This window comes from Saccopteryx bilineata, chromosome 9, assembly GCF_036850765.1.
Source record: "Saccopteryx bilineata isolate mSacBil1 chromosome 9, mSacBil1_pri_phased_curated, whole genome shotgun sequence".
NCBI classification, from domain to species: Eukaryota; Metazoa; Chordata; class Mammalia; order Chiroptera; family Emballonuridae; genus Saccopteryx; species Saccopteryx bilineata.
Window position 1 is genome coordinate 35,713,907 of NC_089498.1, and position 23,490 is coordinate 35,737,396.

Below are 23,490 nucleotides of genomic sequence, written 5' to 3' on the forward strand. Positions count from 1 at the left end.
TTGGGCCCACACCCCTTATATTTTACCGTGGACTCTGGATCTCTTGGAAACTGAAAATAATGTGGCAGCCGGCGTTTGCTCATTTACAGCATTCACTCATTTGTTCTCTCCTTCATTCAACACAGGCTGAGGCAATCTAAGGATTGTTGGAAGAGATGAGGCTGAATGGACAACCCCATGGCCTCCCTGCCTCCAATCTAACTACAGACATAATGAAGAGGGTCAGTTTTACCGTGCATTAAGAAGATAACCCCTACCCCCCTCCAGCAAGGGGTGGGGCACCAGCTACTAGTAACCACTCCCTCTGAGTGATTTTATACGCAACAGGCATAGGGCATCGAAAGCACTCAAGAAACGGTACCTGCTTTTCAAAATTATATATCCAATACTTCATGCAGTCCTCACAACAAACTCGTGAAATAGACAAAACATTTAGTACCCACTTTACAGGTATGAAAAATAAGTTTCCAGGTGTTCCAGTGACTTATTCAAGGTCACACAGAACACAGATCCTATCCCATTTGCTTTCATCAGAACATAATAACAGTAATAAACAATGCTCTGGGCCAGGCTCTGGGCTACGTGCAAGGTCCTATCTAAATATAATCCCCACGAGAACCCTAGGCTGCAAATGTGATTGGCATTCTAGAGAGGAGGAAACAGAGACTCAAGAGATTGATGGCCCTGGGTGGTTGGCTCAGTGATAGAATGTCAGCCGGCATGTGGATGATCTAGGTTCGATTCCTGGTCAGGGCACACAGGAGAAGTACCGATCTGTTTCTCCACCCCTCTCCCTCTCACTTCTCTCTCTCTCTCTCTCTCTCTCTCTCTCTCTCTCCCTCCCTCCCTCCCTCCCTCTCTCTCTCTTCCCCTTCTGCAGCCATGGCTTGATTGGAGTGAGTTGGCCCCAGGAGCTGAGGGATAGCTCCATGGCCTCCGCCTCAAGCGCTAAGAAGAGCTCGGTTGCTGAACAACAGAGCATCACCCACTTTTGGGCTTGCCAGATGGATCCCAGTAGAGTGCATGTGGGAGTCCGTCTCTCTGCCTCCCCTCCTCTCACGGAAGGAAGGAAGGAAGGAAGGAAGGAAGGAGGAAGGAGGGAGGGAGGGAGGGAGGGAGGGAGGGAGGAAGGAAGGAAGGAAGGAAGGAAGGAAGGAAGGAAGGAGAGAAAAATGTTGAAGAACATTTCCTAAAGTCACCCAAATAGGAAGGGACAGAGCATGATGGAACCCCAATGTGGTTATTGCAAGTCTGTGGCTCCTGGTCATAACTCTGCATGCCCAGGTGGTATCCATAGCATTAATATATAAAGACATTAACATATAATATATAAAGGCCTCAATGTTATATGAAAGTGGCCATGTCTTTTACCAGGCTTGCCAAAGGAGTCCAAAGCATCGCTTTGGACAACAGGAGGTTATAACATGAAATCTCTCAGAGAGGTTGGGTATCCTTTTCCACTGTCAGTAAAATACAGTAGATCTGTGGAGAATATTTTATACAAGTTCACCTGGCCCCAGCAGCAGAAATGTGCAAGACACACTGTTAGCCAGCTTTGGTCAGAGCAGAGACCAAACTGATAGCCAACAAACAGTCCCAGTCCCTCAAGTGGCCAGGCTGGCACATTCCCCCATTAATAATGAAACACCAAGGACAATCTTCCCCAGTGGCAGTTTTGGAAAGTACATTCTATTTAGTTCTTTTACAGCAGGTTTTCAAATTAAAAGTGCCCCCAAAAGTCCAGGCACTTAAATGAATAAATCATAAAAACAATGTCTTAGAAGAAACTAGCTGGCTCTCTTGTAAACAGATATCTAGAATTTTAACCCAAATGCTTCAAACTTGATTATATATGTAAGTTTGCATTTGGTCACTTGAGGATCTTTTAAAATAAACATTATTGTTTAGAACAGTTTTAGTTGCATAGCAAAATTTAGAGGAAGGTTCAAAGAGTTCCCATGCACCTCTCTCGCCCCAAACACAACCTCACCTGCTATCAACATCCCGCACCACAGTGATACTGTTGTAGAAATGGTTGAAACTACATTGACACATCATTATCATCATGGACTGAAGGTTTGTGGCACCCCAATATTTATATGTTGAAATCTAATCCCCAGTGTCATGGTGTTAGGACGTGGGGCCTGTGAGAGGAGATTACATCATGCGGGCAGAACCTTTATAAAAAGTGACTGCACGGAGCTTCCTGGCCCCATCCCTTTGAGGACACATCAAGAAGAAGGCTGTCTAAGAACTAGGAAGAGGGCCCTCACATTGGTCTTGAACTCCCATGCCTCCAAAACTGTGAAAAATAAGTGTTTGTTGTTTAAGCCACCTAGTCTCTGGTATTCTAGTTATGGCAACCCCAGCAAAGACACAACCAAAGTCCACTGCTTACAGAGGGTTTTCTCTTGGTGGTGTACATTCCATGGATTTGGACAAATGTATAATGACATGTGTCCACCATTACGATATCATACAGAGTAGTTCCACTGCCCAGAAAATCCTCAGTGTTCCATCGATTCATCCCTCCCTTCCTCCAATCCCTGACAAACACTGATCTTATTACGGTCTCCATAATTTTGCCTTATCCAGAATGTCGTAGTGTTGAAATCATACAGCATGCAGCCTTTTCAGATTGGCTTCTTTCACTTTGTAATGTGCCTTCAAACTTCTTCCATGTGTTTGTGTGGGTTGATAGCTCAGGGTTTTTTTTTGTTTGTTTGTTTGTTTTTTGTATTTTTCTGAAGCTGGAAACGGGGAGGCAGTCAGACAGACTCCTGCATGCGCCCAAATGGGATCCACCCGGCATGCCCACAAAGGGGTGATGCTCTGCCCAGCTGGGGCGTCGCTCTGTCACAACCAGAGCCATTCTAGCGCCTGAGGCAGAGGCCACAGAGCCATCCTCAGTGCTCGGGCCAACTTTGCTCCAATGGAGCCTTGGCTGCAGGAGGGGAAGAGAGAGACAGAGAGGAAGGAGAGGGAGTGGGGTGGAGAAGCAGATGGCGCTTCTCCTGTGTGCCCTGGCCGGGAATCTAACCCGGGACTCCTGCACACCAGGCCGACGCTCTACCACTGAGCCAACCGGCCAGGGCCGATAGCTCAGGTTTTATCAGCACCGAATGTTATTCCATTGTTTGGCTGTAGCACAGTTTATTTATATGTTCACTTATTGGAGGGCACTGCGCTTGCTCCCAACTTTTGGCAATTATGAATAAAGCTGTTATAAACATCGTGTGCAAATTCACTTAAGGGTTTTAAATAGTGGTAGAATTCAGCCTGTTCACACCAGTTTAGCAAAGCCAATACCTAATTTTTTGTTGAGTTTGGCCAACCAGTTGTTAAAATGGCACTTGTAATCAGAGTTCTCTCTAAAGTGGGCGCCTGGGCAGTTGCCCAATGTGGAAATCACAAATTTACATTCCTTACTCTTTTTTAATGTTCTTCCTTACTCTTTTTTAATGTTCATCTGTGCAACAATGTATTCTAAGCACCCATCTGTGCAACAGTGTATTCTAAGCACTTATAGCAATGTTCATAGGTGAAAAAAGTTGCAAGTGAGGGTGCCAATCAAGAAGTAATATAGAAATATCTTAAATAATAGTTTTATTGGGTTTTTTTTGGTCAGGTATTATTTAATATTTTTTCACTAATATTTTAAAACTCTTATAATCTAGTTTTATGTATCTCTTTTATTGTTCTTATTTAAGTATTAAGTGCGTGAAATAATAAATTACCTTTCGTTATATCTTTTTTAATACTTAAAACAGTCATTGGGGCAGAGAACAGGTTGTTGAATTATTTGAATCCCACCACTGGTTTTAAATCTTGTCATAGGCATTTCCTTATAAATTCTCCCAAGTCCTTTAGAACCTGACTAGAAAAAATATAGTGAAAAAGGTAAGCAGGTGAAAAGCTTGGCCACGGAGTGCTGCGTAACTTTGGATAATCAATGGCACCTCTCTGAGCTTCTGCTCCCTCTCCTGTAAAATGCAGGGCAGTGCTTCCTCCCTTAGAAGCAGTGAGCAGACAGAGTGGGCTGCTACACCGGGGGTCCAGGCACAGTGCCTGCCCAGCCCTCAGTGAGCATGCTGGAGAAGTTAGCTCTCATTGTTCCACAGCAGTCCTGCTAGAGCGACAGGAGAAGGCACGTGTTGAGAGACGAGGTCCAGTGATTCATCCCAGGTGCTGTGGCACTGAGAGTTAAACCTCTCCCTGGGGGTGCTTCTGAAATGCCAGCACTTCCAGCCCCTACAGTTCACAGGTCCAGGCTTAAAATATTACATGTCACATTCAGCTTTCAGCTGACTTCTCCCTGCATCATATTCACACACATGCACAACTCCTCAAGCACTAATAATAATAATAATAATTCTAGTAACAACAAAGGCCTACTCCTGCGAAGCTAGAAGACTCCTCTCCACCTGCAGGCATTCCTCTGTCAACTGGCTCTGCTCTGAGCTAGGCACACGCTCCCGTCCTGGGATCAGGTGAGGCCTGTCCATCAGCACCTGGCAATTCATGAGAGATTGTGCTGTGGCAAGACAGGGATGCCTGCAGTGTCCCAGCGATGCCTCGCCATTCCCACTGCCAGCACCCAGGCCACAGATGTCACTCACTGTGCCTCAGACTGCAGCTGCCTCCTGCCTTCCCCCTCTGCTCGCTCCCCCTCCCTGGGTCTACTTCCTCCTTCTCCTCCTCTTCTTCTTCCTTCTTCTCTTCCCCCTTCTCCTCCTCCATATTCTTTCCCCACCTATCCCCACTCCTACTCCTCTGCTTTCCCTTTCTTGCCCTCCGTCCACCTGAATTCCACCTGCAGGTCTTCCAGCCATGACCTCACAGCTCCCCACTGCCTCCACCTGGCAAAGCGCAACCTTCTCACCCTGGGCAGTCCCGGCCTTGCTTGACTGCTGCTTTGCATGCAAGCCTCAGCTCTCCACCAGACTACATTGCCCTCATTCAGCCCCGCTCTCCTCCTCCTGCTGGGTTTTGTTCCTGTTTTTTTTCCCACCCCAGAAAGGCTGCCTCCTCCACACCCCCAATTTTCAGAGGTCAAAAATTTCACCCCCAATTGGCCTAGAGACTACCAGGAGGGAAGGGGAGGGGCACCAACAAACCCCTCTAACAAAGCAGGGAATTTGTAAACATGTGAAAGTTGGTGGAAGGAGTGGTGAACGCTAAGAGGCCTTACTTAGAGGCACAAAAGGAATCTGCAGAGGAACTGAAAAAAACATCTCCATGGTACAGGGGTGGAGGGAGGGTTCTGGCATCCTCAGGTGAACCCAAGTGCAAATTTAAAATATACACACTTCTCAGCCAGGATAACCGGGAACCAGGCAGGTCAAGTTTTCAAGTGCTACCCCACCCCTGCCCACCCCGCCCTGCACACAGGAACCAGCCAATTTCTTCTAAGTAAACTTATTACCATCTTTAAACACAGAGCAGGCAGGCAAAGAATCATAAGAGATTGTCACCAAGAAAAGAAATAGCAGCAAAGTCTATTTTTTCCCCCAGAAACATTGGCAACTTCTAGAAGAAACAGTAAAAGAAGTTAATGGTCCTTGTGAGTGAGGGGAGCGGTAGCAAGAAGGTGCTCTTTTCATTTTAACGTCCTTTGTATGATCAGGTTTTTAACCACGTAATGTATAATGCCATGCTCCTTTAAAAGCAGTCAAGTTTCTTCTATATTTCAAGCTGCAAGCAATTACTAGTATCTCCCCTATCAGGCACTGGACAATGACAGAGCAGAGTGAGGACTTCCTCTCATGCGCCCCCTTTACAGTAAACTCTAATAATGCTTAGTTGTTTGGAGCGGCACCTAATACTTAATAAATGTAGGAATGTTTAATAAGCTCGTAATCAAAAAGGTGTTTGAAGAACTTCTTTTTCCCCAAGTTCAGGTTTGCCAGATTAAATACAAGGTTCAAATTGAATTTGGATTTCAGATAAACAATGAATAGTTTTTCTTAGCATACACATGTCCCATGCACAATGTGGGCATCTATATTTTTAGTTGCTAAATCTGACAACTTTCACTGTCAAGTAAAAAGAAGGCCACTGGAGTGTGAAGTTTTCCCTGCCCAGGTCTCAAGGGTCAGCTCAACTGCTGACGTCTCCAAGAAGCATTCCTCTATCCTCTTTCTCCCCTTTCAGAATCTTAGCTTGCTCACCCTGTCCCCTCTCCGTGCACGACGGCCACAGGAGCGCAGCAAGACAAGGAGCTCCCGGGCCCACACTCACAGGGACTGAGTCTGGGCAGGTGACTGGGGAGCTCTGTGCTGTGCTTTCTCCATCTGTAGGATGGGCTGAGAGCCTGCTGGCATCTGACTCTCAGTGCTCAGGAGGATTAATGCTGATCATGAGAACAATGCCTACAACATGGTGAGGGCTCTCAGTGTGTTTGCTAAAATGTAAGTTTCAGGCCCTGGCCGGTTGGCTCAGCGATAGAGTGTCGGCCTGGTGTGTGGATGTTCTGGGTTTGATTCCCTGGCCAGGGCACACAGGAGGAGCAACCATCTGCTTCTCCACCCCTCTCCCTCTCCCTTCTCTTTCTCTTTCTCTCTTCCTCTCCTGCAGCCATGGCTTGGTTGGAGCAAGTTGGCCTGGGGTGCTGAGGATGGTTCCATGGCTTTGCCTTAGGCACTAAAATAGCTGGGTTGCAGCCCTGGCTGGTTGGCTCAGTGGTAGAGCGTCGGCCTAGCGTGCAGGAGTCCAGGGTTCGATTCCCAGCCAGGGCACACAGGAGAAGCGTCCATCTGCTTCTCCACCCCTCCCCCTCTCCTTCCTCTCTGTCTCTCTCTTCCCCTCCTGCCACCGAGGCTCCATTGGAGCAAAGTTGGCCCGGGCGCTGAGGATGGCTCTGTGGCCTCTGCCTCAGGTGCTAGAATGGCTCTGGTCGCAACAGAGCGACGCCCCGGATGGGCAGAGCATCGCCTCCTAGTGGGCATGCCGGGTGGATCCCGGCCGGGCGCATGCGGGAGTCTGTCTGCCTGCCTCCCCGTTTCCAACTTCAGAAAAAAAAAAAAAATAGCTCGGTTGCTGAGCAATGGAGCAACGGCCCCAGATGGGCAGAGCATTGCCCCATTAGGGGGCTTGCTGGATGGATCCCAGTTGGGCTCATGCAGTAGTCTGCCTCTCTGCCTCCCCACTTCTCACTTAAGAAAAAAAAAGGTTTCAGCCTGTGAGTCCCCTGTAGGGCAGGCAGCCTTGCACCTGCCAGTGTGGGAGCCTGGAGTACTGGCCGGGGCACTCTTAGTCCTCAGGAAGCATCTGCCTAAAATAAGCGCCAGGGCATGTCTGAATTGAATTCTGGGTTTGATCTGCTAAAAAGAAGACCATGACTGTGGTTATGGTGGGAGGGAGGGCATGTCCCTGAAGCCCCCAAGTGACATCCATTTGTTCCATTTAGGATTTCAAAGCATGGAGTTCATACTGAGCAGATTGCTGGGTGCTGGGTACAGTGGGGAGCCCAAGACAGATCAGGGCCTCACCTGCCTCCCTGCTGCTGACATCCTGATGGTGGGGGGGGTGTGGTGAGGGGTGGCGACAAACAGAGGGACGCTCAGGATTCTATCAGACAGGGTGACACTAATCAGCATGAGGGGTGGATAAGGGGAGGGGGAGGAAGTTTGTGGGTGGTTGGGGGGGACGCAGAGGAGGTGGCAAGGCAGTGAGGAACTGAGGGACCCAGACTAAAGGCACAGGCACAGGCCCTGCAAGGGTCCAGGCTGTGTGGCTGCACACGGGCAGAGGTTGGGAGCCAACGGGAGAATGTTCTTGGCTTTCTTGGGATTCCTAAAGGTGAAGAGCAGCCAGTGCCAGCAATGGTCTGATCCCAGGGGGCAGTAATTCTGTGCTGCTGACTTCATTCTGTACTTAAAAGTTCCCACCGGGGTCTTCCTTGGTTATTGCCACCCTGAGACCCAGCGGTCACTTGGAGGCACCAGCCAAAGCTGCCTCCTGATTGTGATTCCAAGCTTAGCTTCTTCCCTGGGGGTCAGAGCACTGACCCCACAAGCTGTAAATTTGGTGAAAAACAAGTGACCTCCCTACCTCGTCCTCTCCCTGTCTTTGTCCAACAATCTGAGCCCTGTCTGCACCTCCCAGGGAGCAGCCTGCTTCACAGGCTCTGATAATGAGTCACTGACCCTACAGGGTTAATTACAGGGTTTCAAGTTGGTGATATAAAAAGCTGAAGTTTCATAGACATTGAGTCATGTGTGTTCAGAAGTCATGCCTTCATGCATACACTATTAACTGTGTATATATATATATTTAGAAAATTATATATAGGCATCTTTCCATATAGGCTTTTTATATAGAAGTTTCTATTTTTAATTTTTAGGTCTTCTTTAATTTCCGAGGCCCTAACCCTAATTTCAAAAAGACAGTAAAGTAATGGGTTAAAAGACCCTGATTCCATCACTTGATAGCTGCACGACTTGAGTTAGTTCAGATCTCTAAAGCTCAGTTGCCTTACCTCTTAAAGAGTGATATTAATGGTATATACCCACAAAAGAAGATTAAATGAGCAGTCACGGACAGAACAGCTAGCACAGTGCTTGGCACACAATATGCACACATGACATTTTCTCATATATTAGGGAAATCTTGGAAAAGTTAGACATTCATGAAGTACATGCTTCTTGTGCACCTATTATGTGCCAAGTTATTGTGCAAAGCACTAGGACTACAGAAGGGGACAAGGCAGAGTCACTGCCTGCCTAGGGCATATGTGGCAGATATAAAGCTACTAAACAAATATCAGCTAGCCTGTGTGTTTGGGCACAGGGAAACTAAACTTCCTATCCCTTGGGTGTGTTGGGCCCATGTGATCAGCTTTGACCAGTGAGTTGTGAATGAAAGTGAAACATGTCACTTCCAGGCTGGAACACAATTCCCAGGGCAGAATCTCCCTTTCTTGTCCCTGTGAAGATGACAGGAGAGACAACATTTGGCCACTGAGTGATTTGGATGAGCAGTGCTCCTTCTGAGCCGAGGCTGGCTCAAGATTAAGTCACTGAGACTTGGGGTGTTTGTTATTATGCACACACCAGCCTTAACTAACTGATATACCATGTAAGCAAATCAGTTGCATAGAAGTCTGGATAAGGGCACTATTTAGGGCTTGTATGAAATGGGCAGCACAGAGAAGCATGTCATTAACTCTCTTTAAGAAGAAATATGTATATCTTTAATATTCTAAAAACATCTGTAAATACTCTTGGATTTCTTGCATCTTTGATTGTATTAATTGTGGCAATGCTTGAACTATAAGGAAGATTAACTTATAAGAGAATCTGCTTCTTTTTCTTTTTAGAAACCACAACTTAATGTGACAAATTCCATGACTATTTTTCAGAAACTTCCAGAACACAAAGAGAAGGGGCACCAGGACCAAGCTGAGTCGCCACATTAGAATTCGCAACTCCTTCCATAGGAAGATATTAATTTTGTGTCATATCCCTTTTTTAATTTTCAGAATAGCAAAGGTGTTTTCCTCCAGATTTTTTTTTATTTTGAAATTATTTAAACTTGCAGGAAAAGTGCGAGACAAGTACCCAATGAATACCCAGATAGCATAGATTCGGCAATTGTCCTCATTTATATATATATATATATATATATATATATATATATATATATATATATATATATATAGAGAGAGAGAGAGAGAGAGAGAGAGAGAGAGAGAGAGAACAATTATTATATTGTTTTAGCAAGAGAGACAGAGAGAGGGACAGATAGGGACAGACAGACAGGAAGGGAGAAAGATGAGAAACATCAATTCTTCATTGCGGCACCTTATTTGTTCACTGATTGCTTTTTCATATGTGTCATGACAGGAGGGCTACAGCTGAGCCAGTGACCCCTTGCTCAAGCCAACGACCTTGGGCTCAAGCCAGAAATCATAGAGTCATATCTATGATCCCACGCTCAAGCTGGTGAGCCTGTGCTCAAGCCAGCGACCTCGGGGTTTTTAACTTGGGTCCACTGCATCCCAGGCTGACACTCGGTCCATTGTACCACCACCTGGCCAGGCTCATTTTCCTATATTTTTAGATACCTTTCTCTTTCCTCCTCCCCTCAGTCCTCCTACCCCCCCCCACCTTTGGTTACATCTTTTAAATGTGGCAGAGATGATGACTATCAGCCCAAAATATTTTGACATGTACTTTTGCAAAACAAGAACATGTTCTTACTTGACCACATATAATTATCACACTCAAGAATTTTAACCTGATACAAATTTATGATCTAATATGCACTCCATTTTCAAATCCCCCTTCCCCCGTACTATCGAACCTGTCCTTTACTAGTTTTTAAAAATGCTCTCCATCTAGGATCAAGTATTGCATTTAGTCATCAAGTTTCTGTCTTCTTTTAACCAAGAACAGTCTGTTGTTTTCTTGACTGTTGTATTCTTCTCTATACCACTTCCCTTTGTGAAAGGTGCCGTTACATGGTAAGTACTTGGATTGGTCATGCTCAGTAAAATGGGCTCAGATAGTTTTCATCAGGAACGCATTTTTTTTTGTCCTGGAAAAAGATAATTGCTTGGAGCTGCGTTGCAATGGGTCTTTAAGAAGCAGTATTAACTCTGTTTAACACAAGGGTTCATCAGACCCCAAGCAGCTTGTGGAAGCCTAGGACAGCTCTAATTCCTGGTCCATTTCCCTAAAACCAGAGGCGTCTTGTAAAGCCAAGAAGGGAAATGTTTGAAGGATATCGGGCCAAAAGTATTGAAAATGGTGAGAGAAGATACAAATCTCCTTTCGCTGTGCCCTTTTTCAGTGCCTCAAAAGCAGACACAGCTGCAGATGGATTTAAAATTTTCCCTTAGTTAAAGCCAAAGCCGTGTACAAGTCTAGTACAAACATTTTCCTGGTGAATTCCCTGAAACTCATGCCACACGTAGGGCAGAAGGACAGCTGCACGGAAGAGCAATTTGTTCAACAACCCTGGAATAATAATAATTTTAAAAATACCCAAACTTCTAACCATCTAAGAGGTACAGATTTTATTTGCTTAAAACCCCAGAGAATCTCCCTAGAGAGAATTTCTTGCTCCCCTAGCAGTTTCAAAGACATTTCTGTTTTCCAACAGATCATGTTCTTGACACATTGCAAAGCTATGGAAAGTGTTTTTCTCTCCTTAAACGACGCACCGCACACGGTTTATTTACTTTCACAGATTTTGAAGGCTTTATTCCTGTCGTGCAATGCTAAATTGTATCCATAAGGTGTCAGCACCTTCTTTGTAACCAAAATGACTGGCTTTTTTTTTTTTTTTTTTTTTTTTTTGCTTTTAAGAGTAGTTCCTCCGTTGGCCTCAAGGTGGTGCCAACCCTCCAGGTCCATTTGAGCTACCTCCAGGTGCAGGAGCTGGTGTTGCCCAGGAGAGAATACCATGCGGTGGTAGTGATGGCGGTCGGGGTGGGAGTGGGATGACTTGAATATCTTTTGCCTTTACCATCGCTTATTATTCTAGAAGCACACAGGATTCTCTGGGGCCCAATTCCGCTTTCGGCTCACTGACAACGAGGTCAAGAAAGGAAGAAATCAGCAAGAAATTAGCAGCCCTAATCCAAAATACCCTAGTAGGTTAAAGAAAAGATCGGAAATACGGTTTTTGCAAAGTCCAGGTGTGCGGTAGGTGTTGTTTTAATAACCTGAATAAACATTTCTCCCTGAGTCCTACTGAGCGGAGAAGAAACCTAATTCCAGGAGCAAAGGAAAATGTCTTTCTCACCTTTTCTGTATTGATTATCCTTATTCCTTTCCTCCAACCCCACTCTTTTTTTGGGGGGGGGGGTACTAATTTTGGCAACTCAGCCTAGTTCTTTTTAGGTGACATTGGTTTAAACCTGGACACCCTTGTAAATGCAAACTCAGGCAGAAACTGATCTCTTTGAATTTATTTTCCATGGTCCTCAGCTATTTTGGGTTTTAGCCTGTTCAGTGATAAAGTTGTTTTTTTTTTTCCTTTTTAAAGCACCTCGTAAAACCAGAGTAAATAATATTCCTCCAGGAAGCCTACAGACTGAGGAGTGTTTCTTGATCAATAGTTTGCATCTCCAGTAAAACTGTGAGCAGAACTTAGAGTACCTGTCACACACTCCAGGAGAAAGACTTTTTTTTTTTTTTTGCCAAAGCGCTTTAAAAAAAAAAAAAGATGGATGTGAATGTACTATAGGTATTAAAAAAAATAATAAAGTCGTAGTGAGAGTTGGGGGGGGGGTGACGATCAGTGAAAGAACACTCAAACTATTTACCTGTGAGCTTAGGACTGGGTAGCTTTATTTTACTTCGTTGCAAAAAAAAAAAAAAAAAAAAAAAATCAAGTTAGGAAAAGAAACCCAGAGCAGCCATAAAAATATAATGTTTCAGAAGTAGAATATTCGACTTAATAGGAACCTGTTTTGTGTTTTTTCTTTGATTCTGAGTTATGAGATAATAGCATTCGTAGATAATGCACATAAATAATTTTTGTTCTTTATGAAAATAAGTGAAATGTCCCCCATGCTTTCTGTTCACCTCCCAAAAGCTACGAGTGATGGTAGATTTTTCTCACCACGTCCCTAGGAATCTGAACGGTCAGGAGGGGAGTTAGGAGGAAACCTGAAACAAAAGTTTTATCTAGTCCTCTTCTCTACCCAACCGGATGGCCAACTTCCAGAAGAATTCTGACCAGCGTTTAGCCCTTCTTATGGGGGTCCCGCCCCTTCAGGGGAAGCGGGCAAAGGGGGGTTCGATTATTCGAGGTGTTGAAGGAATAAATACTCAGTTCACAAATAAACAAACTTTCCGGGATTCCTAGAGAGAAGAAAGCCTGGAAGGGCGAGGACCCCGAGTCGCTCCAAGTCCATATCCCGAGTAACAGCATCTCTGGGGGGGTGTTTTAACCGTTTGCAACCGCTTATCGTGTCCTCCAACGGAGGCCCGGCGCCCAAATCACCTATCAAATACCAACCGACCAAACACAATTGAAATATAAAAAGTCAGCTTGGACAATCCCAAGGGGGCTTTGCGGGTTGCGCAGAGAGGAACGGCGCTCGGGTCCGTGTTCGAGGCGCCGGCCGCGGTAGGGAGCCTGCGCTAGGGACGCGCGTCGTGGGGCCGAGTCCCCACGGAGAGCCGCTGGGTTTCTCGGCTGGGGCAGAGGAGACGGCCCGGCCCGGGGCTTGCTGCATTGTTCCCAGCTTTCGGGAGCGCGGGAACCAGCTTGTCAAAGAGAGCGTTTGTCCGGGAAAAGGGAGCCACTGCGAAGCTGGAGCCGGTGGGCTGCAGGCATCGACGCGGGAGCGAGCACGGGGAACCGAACAGAGTTTTTTTCACTGTCTTCCCCAAATTCCACAAAACTGTTCGCAATGACGCGAGTGACTTACCTAATCCATGGCGAATTTAGAGGATTCAATTCTCAAGATATTGCTACTTTCCCCGCTCCGCCTAACTAACCCCTATGGACACTGTGGCCCTTCTCTTCAGGTGGGGTTGAGGGGCATTCCATGTCTGTAATTTACCTCTAAAACCTTCATAGGTTATTCTTGACTGCCCTGAAGCTGGACACTCCCTGTTGATTATTAATTATTTGCTTAAATAATAACAACATTCAGGGGAGGCCCCTTCTATGCTAAGCCAGCACGTCTGCTTTGAATCCATTACACCTGGGCCCCGACAATTAGGAAATCTAATTATTCGCCTCATCACTCATTAATAAGAAAAATAGTCTCAGGGTCTTTGCTACTTACAAGGTCTTTGGGGAGAGAGATATTTGACTACATTAATCAATTCGCTTTTATATTTCAAAGCTTTTTTTTTTTTTTTTTTTTTTTGCAAAAGAGCGTCGCTTTTTTCTTCTTGCTCTGGGCACGTGGGCCCACTAACCAAACTGTGAAAATAAAATAAAATTTAATAAGATATAACTCTTTTCTTGAAAAAAAATCTTTTCAAGTTAAGACTGGAGCTGCATTAAAGTCTGGCTCTGCGCGGCTGGGTCTTAGAGCCGCCGGATTGCGGCGCTCCTCGTCCTGATTGGGTGCCAGCTCCCCAGAGCTGCCTGGTTATTGGCTCCCGGAGGGGGCGTGGCCAGAGGAAAGTAAAAACTCGCTTTCAGCAAGACGACTTTTGAAACTTTTCCCAATCCCTAAAAGGGACTTTGCTTCTTTTTCCGGGCTCGTCTGGGCAGCCAGTCTGGACCCCGGCTCGCTGACCCTCAGGGCTACTGATTTGCTGGGGAGCTTGGAGAGCCGCTTTCCCCCTCCCAGCACGGACCGGGGGACCAACGTTGGTCCGCAGCGCGCGTGGCGTCTCCGCTGCGTCCCCAGCCGCCCGCCGGGGCTGCCACCCGCCGGGTCCTGAGAGTGAGCGAGCGAGCGAGCAGGGGCCGGCGCTGCGCTTGCCCGGGGCGCGCCCTCCAGGATGCTGATCCTCCCGGTTCGCTGAAAACGAGCGCCCCTTCTCCGTCCGAATTCGAGCGCCGAGCGCCGGCGCCTCCTCCACCTCACCCCCGAGGTTTCCAGACACCCGGGGCTCCCCCCCCCCCCCGCCCGCTGACTACTCTTTCGCTCGCTCGCTCGCTCTCGCTTGCTCGCTCTCTCTCCCTCTCTCTTTCTCGCAGGGCCTTCATCACGGTCCGTGCGAACAGGCGGTGGCGAGCCGTCTCGGACGCAGCATGCAGGCGCGCTACTCCGTGTCCGACCCCAACGCCCTGGGAGTGGTGCCCTACTTGAGCGAGCAGAATTACTACCGGGCGGCGGGCAGCTACAGCGGCATGGCCAGCCCCATGGGCGTCTACTCAGGCCATCCGGAGCAGTACGGCGCGGGCATGGGCCGCTCCTATGCACCCTACCACCACCACCAGCCCGCGGCGCCCAAGGACCTGGTAAAACCGCCCTACAGCTACATCGCGCTCATAACCATGGCGATCCAGAACGCGCCCGAAAAAAAGATCACCCTGAACGGCATTTACCAGTTCATCATGGACCGCTTCCCCTTCTACCGGGAGAACAAGCAGGGCTGGCAGAACAGTATCCGCCACAACCTCTCGCTCAACGAGTGCTTCGTCAAGGTGCCCCGCGACGACAAGAAACCCGGCAAGGGCAGCTACTGGACCCTGGACCCGGACTCCTACAATATGTTCGAGAACGGCAGCTTCCTGAGGCGCCGGCGGCGCTTCAAGAAGAAGGACGTACCCAAGGAGAAGGAGGAGCGGGCCCACCTCAAGGAGCCGCCCCCGGCGACGTCCAAGGGCGCCCCAGCCGGGCCCCCCCTAGCGGACGCCCCCAAGGAGGCCGAGAAGAAGGTGGTGATCAAGAGCGAGGCGGCTTCGCCGGCGCTGCCGGTCATCACCAAGGTGGAGACGCTGAGCCCCGAGAGCGCGCTGCAGGGCAGCCCACGCAGCGCGGCCTCCACGCCCGCGGGCTCCCCCGACGGTTCGCTGCCCGAGCACCACGCGGGCGCGCCCAACGGGCTGCCCGGCTTCAGCGTGGAGAACATCATGACGCTGCGAACGTCGCCGCCGGGCGGCGAGCTGAGCCCGGCGGCCGGGCGCACGGGCCTGGTGGTGCCGCCGCTGGCGCTGCCCTACGCCGCCGCGCCGCCCGCTGCCTACGGGCAGCCGTGCGCGCAAGGCCTGGAGGCCGGAGCGGCCGGCGGCTACCAGTGCAGCATGCGCGCCATGAGCCTGTACACCGGCGCCGAGCGGCCGGCGCACATGTGTGTCCCGCCCGCGCTGGACGAGGCCCTCTCGGACCACCCGAGCGGCCCCACGTCGCCCCTGAGCGCCCTCAACCTAGCCTCGGGCCAGGAGGGCGCGCTGGCCGCCGCAGGACACCACCACCAGCATCACGGCCACCACCACCCGCAGGCACCGCCGCCCCCGCCGGCGCCCCAGCCCCAGCCGGCGCCGCAGCCCGGGTCCGCCGCGGCCCAGGCGGCTTCCTGGTATCTCAACCACAGCGGGGACCTGAACCACCTTCCCGGCCACACGTTCGCGGCCCAGCAGCAGACTTTTCCCAACGTCCGGGAGATGTTCAACTCCCACCGGCTGGGGATTGAGAACTCGACCCTTGGGGAACCCCAGGTGAGCAGCAACGCGAGCTGTCAGCTGCCCTACAGATCCACGCCGTCCCTCTACCGCCACGCCGCTCCCTATTCCTACGACTGCACGAAATACTGACCGGCCCTGGCAGGTCTGGCTTCGCCTCCCAGACGCGACCCTCTCAGACAGTTCAGGCTGGCAGAGACGCAAAAAGAACCAAAACACGTCCACCAGCTTTTTCTCAGACCCGGGAGCAGAGCGCGCGCGCGCCAGCTTCAGCCCTCTGGGAAACTGCAGGTAACTTTAATTCGCCGCCCCGTTTCTGAAATTCTCAAGAAGCCCCCCCGTGGAAGGGACGCAGCCCAACGAAATGAATATTAATTTTTAAATCCCCCTTCCCCTACCAGGATGGCTGTGCTCTCTATCTACTTCTCTTGGGGTTTCCAAAATTAAGTTATGGACCAAACCCCATAGCGACCCAGTTAATGACTCTCTGTAGAGACCTCCATAGGTTTATGATAGGTTTATGGGAGTCTCTATAGATTTTGTATGTGCTGTGTGTAATTTTAAATTTCTCTAACCGTGCTGTACAAATGTGTGGATTTGTAATCAGGCTATTTTTTTTGTTGTTGTTGTCGTTCAGAGCCATTAATATAATATTTAAAGTTGAGTTCACTGGATAATTTTCATCTTGCCCAACCATTTCTAACTGCCAAATTGAAAATTCAAAAAAAAAAAAAAAACCTATGTGGGGTATCCTCCCCCTGTACAATTCTGAAATATAATTGTTTCCCCAGTTGTAGGTCTTTTACAAAACAAGAAAATAATTTATTTTTTGTTGTTGGCCGAGAAAGAAATCAAGTATCTGATACTTTTTATTTACAAAGTATGATGGTTTTGTATAGTAGATTTCTCCATGAGCATTCCTAAAAGAAAAAAAAAACTTTAAAAAATTTAACTTCACCTGTGTTTGTCTTATGTGGTCTTAATTGTTGTACTTACCTTAAAATAAACCCATGTTGTTTTTCTGCCCAAAAAAAGTGTGTTTGTGTTCTCACATTAAAAAAAAAGAAAGAAAGAAAGAAAAAAGAAGGTGGGTTCGCAAATTCACCTGTTTTGATTATTTTTTTATTACACAGGTGGGTAAATGTGCAAATATATTCATAGAGAGAGAGAGATGATCGCAGAGGAGTGGGAGCATTTTCTATTGTCTTGTTCATTGACAGAAAGGCTTTCGATTAATGAAAAATTTCACCCTGGTCGAGGCGATCCAGAAACAGTCCTGGCTGGACGCGGCTGCCAGAAGGGTTGCATGCTGTAATGTATTTCGCCGTAATGCATTTTGCTAAATGCAGAAAAACACTCCACTTGTCAAAACAAACAGTGCCATTCCATCGGAATGTCCAGCCATCCCCAGCTTAGGAGGGGAAGAAAAACTATTTTTTGTCAGCTAACTACAAAGCAGGGGGAGTCCTGCTTTCCCTGCATTTCCTAAAATGCGGACTTCCTTACCCCCTTCAAAGGTTTTTCAGAGGAGAATCTGACCCGGGCCGGCGAAGGTGCCAAGGGGGACTGAGTCTGTAGGCTTTCCTGACCATCTAAGTAGCGGCCACGTAAGAAGTGCATTTCAGATCTCTTTAATTCTTGATTTGATTTCGAAAGCTTTACCCTAATGCAGTGAAAGATCTCAAAGCTTCATTGCCCTTCAAAAATAATTTCCAATGCTTTGAGTTCTAAATTTATCAATCTTTTCAGACTTTAAATAATAGAGAGATTATTTTTCTTTTCAATTCTAATATCTCATCTTTTTTTTTTCTTTTTAATAGCGACACAGCCTTTGTGAGATGTGACCACGGGGAAATGGCTTTGTTATCTATGTCCCTGGCCCAAACCCACAAACTCTCCTGCTGGTTTCTGTATCTAAACTTTGGGACCAGAACTCCAGATTGGGGGATGTTGCCCACCCCAGCAGGTGAGCTGTGCCTCACCAAGGGCCGCAGGCTTTTTGCGCACGGGACCTTTCAGGCCAGGATGATCTCCCAAAAGGTGGTTTTCCTTCGTGCAGGGGCGTGGAATGTAACCTGGGTGTTGTGTTGTTTTAAACATGGCGTTTTGTCTCTCTGTTGTGCTGACATAGAATTGGGGGAAGTTTGAGCATAATCATTTTTTCCCATATGTGTGACATGGATTCTTTCAATCGGTGGCCCAAGAGGTGGCATGTGGTTAAAAAGCTGCATTTTATTCCTTTCCATAGAAATGCGCAGGAACGGAGAGTTCCAGGGCTCCGCGCTTGACTTCAGCGGGGCCCAGGCCACGGTGCTTTGGTTGAGTGAGCTGGACCAGCCAGCTACAGAGAGAGAGAGGGATAGAGAGAGAGAGAGAGAAAGAGAGAGAGAGAGAGAGAGAGAGACCCCCTCTCTGAGCTGCAGAAAGAGACAGCCCAGCTCAGCATGCCGGTTTCATTTTGCTCCTGTTCGCCACAGGAGACAAGGATAGTATTCTAACTGGCTTTCGTCTTCCTCAGGTGTTTCAAAGAGTCCTTCCAGAAATATTGCCCTCGTGTTCAGTTTTAGTACTCAGACCAGGTCTGAGAGACACATGGAAAACCAAGGAGAGACAGGACGGAGTGGGGGGTGCAAGACAGCCCGCGCTGCCTCTGAACCCGCCCTGGATCGGGAAGGGTTCTTAGAGAAGTCCCCGCTGTGTGTGGGCCGCTCACCAGAGTGGGTGGCTCGAGAAGGTTTTCCCCAATGGCATGGAGACCATGATGAGGGGCTCTTCCATTCCCTTGGGAGCATGGGCAACTTGGGGGATTGTGTTTGTGACCCTATTACAGCAGCAGTTTGGAGGGCTTGGGTGTATAGGGTCCCCTACAGATCCCTCAGTCTGAAGCCCTAGGGGCCCATGTAGGCGCAGGACAGTACAGAAAGCTGGCCTGTGTGCTGGGTGCTGGGGTGGGTGCCTAGCTCAGAGCGGACCTCAGGCCTAAGGGCTTGCTCGGCACAGCCTCGCCGAGTCTGTTGCTCCCTGCGCAGTGGGGAGATCCCGAAGCAGGACACCTTGAGCAGCGGGGAGCCCAGGCACTGGCTGAGCCACTTCTCCTGACTTCTCGGCACCCTGCACATCTGCCTGGGTGCAAGACGGCATGTCAGGCACAGGCTGTCTGCTTTTCCCACCCACTTGCTGCCCCTTCGTCCTGCCAGTCAATCCTCGGGAGGCCCAGGGCCTTTCAGGAAAAGGGAAAAGGAGGTCCAGGATGGAAGGGCCCAAAAGTCCATTGCAAGCTGCTGGGCCTCAGGGCTGGGGCGGCTCTGTGTCTGCCAGAATGCAGTTTGCACAAAATCGATGTCTGATAACCGTGTTCTTTCCTGACCCAATGAGATAGAGTTCTGCAGGTCTCAAAGACACAGCAACTTACATGCAAGCAGACCGAAGACCCAGGCAGAAACCGTTTCCCTCGAAGTTAACTCTGTGTCTCAGACCGGCCTCAGCTGGGTGGACTGTGTCTCTAAACAGGGTCCAGTCTTGACAGAAAAGCATGGCCTGGAGAGCCCCCGTGGCCTCCAAGCGTCCTGAACATTCCCATCACCAAAGAGGCTGCAATCGGAGTAGCCTCTGCTTCTTGTAACACTTGGAGAGACGCCCCAACCTCACCGCTTTCAGGAAGAAAGGACTAGGTTTGTCGCCCAGCCTGATCACTCAGCCTCTCTTCCAAGGCCAGACTTGGGTCTGTGGCTGGCTGAATCTCCCTGCCCTGATTCAAGCGGCCTGTCCCTATGACCACCAGAATCACTGATGACTTGCCTCCTGGAATTGCTGGAGCACTGGGTTAGAAATGAGAAGACCACATTTTGCTGAGTGAACAAACAACTTCCCCTCCCTGGCCTGGGTCTTCTCAGCTGTAGCATGACCAGGTGAGTGCAAGGGCCTCTCGGGGCAGCCAACGCTTCTCCTCCCAGCACAGCAGGGCATCCTGCCCGGGGTCCTCGATGATCCCCTCTCCCCTTCCTTGCTGGTGGCAAGAAGTGGAGGGAAGAAAACGCAGAAGCCTGGGAACTTCAGCACTTGGCTCATAAATCTTTCGGGGTCCATCTCCTCCCTTCTACCCCAAGACTGCCTGGGGGTCACCTTCGGGCCTGGGACAGGCTTCTGAATTGTACTCAAAGCACAGAGAACAGAGTTCCCAGGTCCCCCTGGGAAAAAAAACAAAAACAAAAACAAAACAAGCCTTGGTGGCTCAGCACTCTTCTCCTTGTCACTCTCTTCACTCCGAATCTTAAAAAACTGGACGGGGCATTGGGCAAGTTTGGCCCAATGGGAATTTATTGATATTCATAAACCTGAGGTGAGGAAAGAGAGACACCAGGAAAAGATACATTGATTAATGAGAGAACTAAGTTTCTTGAGCATGTGCTGGGATCTTGGAGCCTGTGCCTAACACCTCGTGGAATGTGTGCCCGGGGTCATTTCTGGACAGTACACCCCTGACTCTCAGTGTGGTGGACATGAACAAGGGGAAAGCTGAGGGTTTGTTTCTTAGTCCAGGGACAGCTGGGGAGGCTGGACTCCAGGTGAACAGGACACACTGGGCTGGAGCCACCACCCGTGACTGCCTTCTGGCACCGCATACTTGAAATGCTTTCCCAAACTTTTAGCAGCGCTCCCTGCCTGCCTCTTTCTTGCGTGGCCTCGGCTCACCAAAGCGTTTGACATGTTTGCTTTTTGACATAGGCATGTGAGGAAAGAGGTGGAATGTTTTAGGGAGCTTGGAAGTCTGGGCAGCCACAGCCGCACGGTCGGGACCACCGCTGCGGCTGGGAAGATGCCACCGCCTGGACCTGTGCGAGCCTTTCTCTGGCTTTTACAGCATCCCGGCTGCGAAGCAAAGGCGGAGAGGCAGAGCTCGTGTGGCGTCTGAATGTGTCTCTCTGGCGCTGTGGTTTTCCAGTGTCAAGCTTATGGGGACACTGCACTGTCCTGGGACGATGAGGGTGTGGATGGCTGCAGAAGAGGGAAGGGGATGTGCTGACGGGTTGATGTGCTTGCTGGCATTACTGGTCCCTGTAAGAGAATGGAGTTGGGGAGCACTGGGAGGGAAGTCCCTGGCCTTCTGAGCCTGGGGTACAGCTTTGTGCTTAGTCTCTGCCCGCCCAGCCTGAGAGGCCATGGAGGCAAGAGAACATTGTGACCACTGACTTAGTGCCCTTCTCTTTTCCCAGGAGCCCCTTCTGGGCCGTCTCTGCCTTCGCCGTACTTTTGCAAGCAGGCTCCTAGCAGAGCCTTTCTGTCTCAGCTGAATCCACACATCCCAACTCAGGCCATCTGAGGGTTCGTGTGACCTCAGGCATGCTACCTCTAGCTCACTGCACTTGTTTCTCAACTGAAAAATAATAGGATCACCAATAGGGCTATTGTGAAGATGAGTGAGTCCCAAACACAATATGAAAGTTATTCCACAAAGCCCGGTCCACAGTAAAGACACACTATTAGATGTAGGATTTACCTGGATAACAGAAGAAACAGGAATCTTTAGTCTCAATTAATGGTATCTATCAGGTTAAACTGCTTGGGCAATGCAGTGTTTTTGCCCTAATTGCCCTTTTTAGACTCTTTAAAGCAGTGGTAATCAACCTGGTCCCTACCGCCCACTAGTGGGCGTTCCAGCTTTCATGGTGGGCGGTAGCGGAGCAACCAAAGTATAAATAAAAAGATAGATTTAACTAGAGTAAGTTGTTTTATAAAGATTTATTCTGCCAAACTTAGCGAAAATCTGACATAAAGTCCTTGGTAAGTAATTATTATTATATGCTTTAACTTGCTGTCACTCTGCTTTATAAATTTTATAAAGTAAAGTGACTTCCCTACTTTATAAATCACCATGACTGTGGAACCGGTGGACGGTTAGACAATTTTACTACTAACAGAGATACAGAAGTGGGCGGTAGGTGTAAAAAGGTTGACTACCCCTGCTTTAAAGCATTTCTGGGAATAAGGCGAGCACTCATCCTGTTCTCTGGGCTTCACTCAACACCAGCTGACCAGTCCACAGCCACCTCCGTGGCTTCCACCCCCACTCATTGCAAGAAGCATCAGGAAACCCTGTTACCCAGTCCTTTCAAAGGGAGAGAGGAGGGGAGGAGAAGGGATGGGAGGAAAGGGGAGAGGAAGGGAGGGTCTTCTGGGTTTTAATAGGATGTGAGGACTCTTGGTTTCCTACTTAAAATGCTCCAAATCTCACCCGTTTGGTGGTGCCGAATACCTCTCCTCTCTGGAGGGCCCCTCCCTTCACTTTCTGCAGGCACATCTCTGGACCCTCTGCGGACAGCTGAGGCTCTCAGACTTCAGAGAACCCACCTTCGGAGAAAACAGTGTGGGTTCTGATCCTTGTTCTGCTATTTACTACCTCCAATGTCTTGGGGTGTTCTGTGCCCAGCCTCAGTTTCATCATCTGTGAAATGGGCCAATCCCTGTCTTTCAGAGATGCTGCAAGGGTTCTCAAGAGAACTGCCACAGGGCCCTTAGCACCCACATGCCGTAGCTATTAGAATGTGATTGTTTTCCTGGCTTGGTCAGACTTCCTGGAGGAGGATCTGGAGTGAGTTAACTTCCTGGTCTTAGTTTCTTGCTCTGCAGAATGGGAATGGTACACATGTCTTTCTTAGGGTTGCTGTGAGGATGGAATGGCCTAACACAAAGACAGCCCTTAGAATGGTGCTAGCATATAATAGTCTCAGTACATTTTATTTAAAATTTTTTTTAAAGTTTAAAAAAATGTATTTTTTTGAGAGAGAGGAAGGGAAGGGAGAGAGAGAGAAACATTGATGTGTTTGTGTGTGTGCCCTGACCCAGGATCAAACGGGCAACGTTTTTTCATATCAGGACAATGCTTAACCAACCAAGCTATCTGGCCAGGACAAGATTTATTTTCCTTATTGATAGTATTCTTATTATCATCATCCTTCCCAGGGTTTTCAGGATGTCAGTAAGGTGACCTGGCTGAGTAAGTCCTGCATCTTTCCGTCCTCACCCCTCTCAAGTATATCACACATATGGCAACATCAATCATATATATAATTGTTAACTGTCTTCACACTTAAAAAGTGATGCACATATTTGGAGAGATGACACAGATCATCACTAACTCGACAGTCTGCTTTTTAATTTACGAGGAAGCATAGGTGCCTCTGGGAGTGAGCGCGCAGTGATTAAAGCTCGCCTCTCCCCTTTAGCCTCTTTTTCTGAGGCCACTTTGGTCCGGGTTGGTGTCTGGCCTCTGCCCAGCCTTCCCAAGGAGAAGGCTTTCTCCAGAAAGGTGAGGTTTGGGAATGGTACAGTCTGCCCTCATCCCACATTGAGCCTGATTTCTTCAGGGGCCCCAGAGTTGGAAGCGCAGTGGTCCTTCCCATAGCATCCGGCCATCTCAGAGCTTCCCTGCCGACTGGTAGAGGC

General features: G+C 48.7%; 1 protein-coding gene across 1 annotated transcript; it reads left to right on the forward strand.

Annotated features, from left to right (window-relative positions):
* The first annotated feature begins 14,151 nt into the window (after positions 1-14,151).
* Positions 14,152-17,065, forward strand: FOXC2 (forkhead box C2). Its single transcript, XM_066243813.1, has one exon. It carries the CDS (start codon positions 14,674-14,676, stop codon positions 16,177-16,179), a length of 1,506 nt encoding a protein of 501 aa, XP_066099910.1. The 5' UTR covers positions 14,152-14,673; the 3' UTR covers positions 16,180-17,065.
* Positions 17,066-23,490: the final 6,425 nt, after the last annotated feature.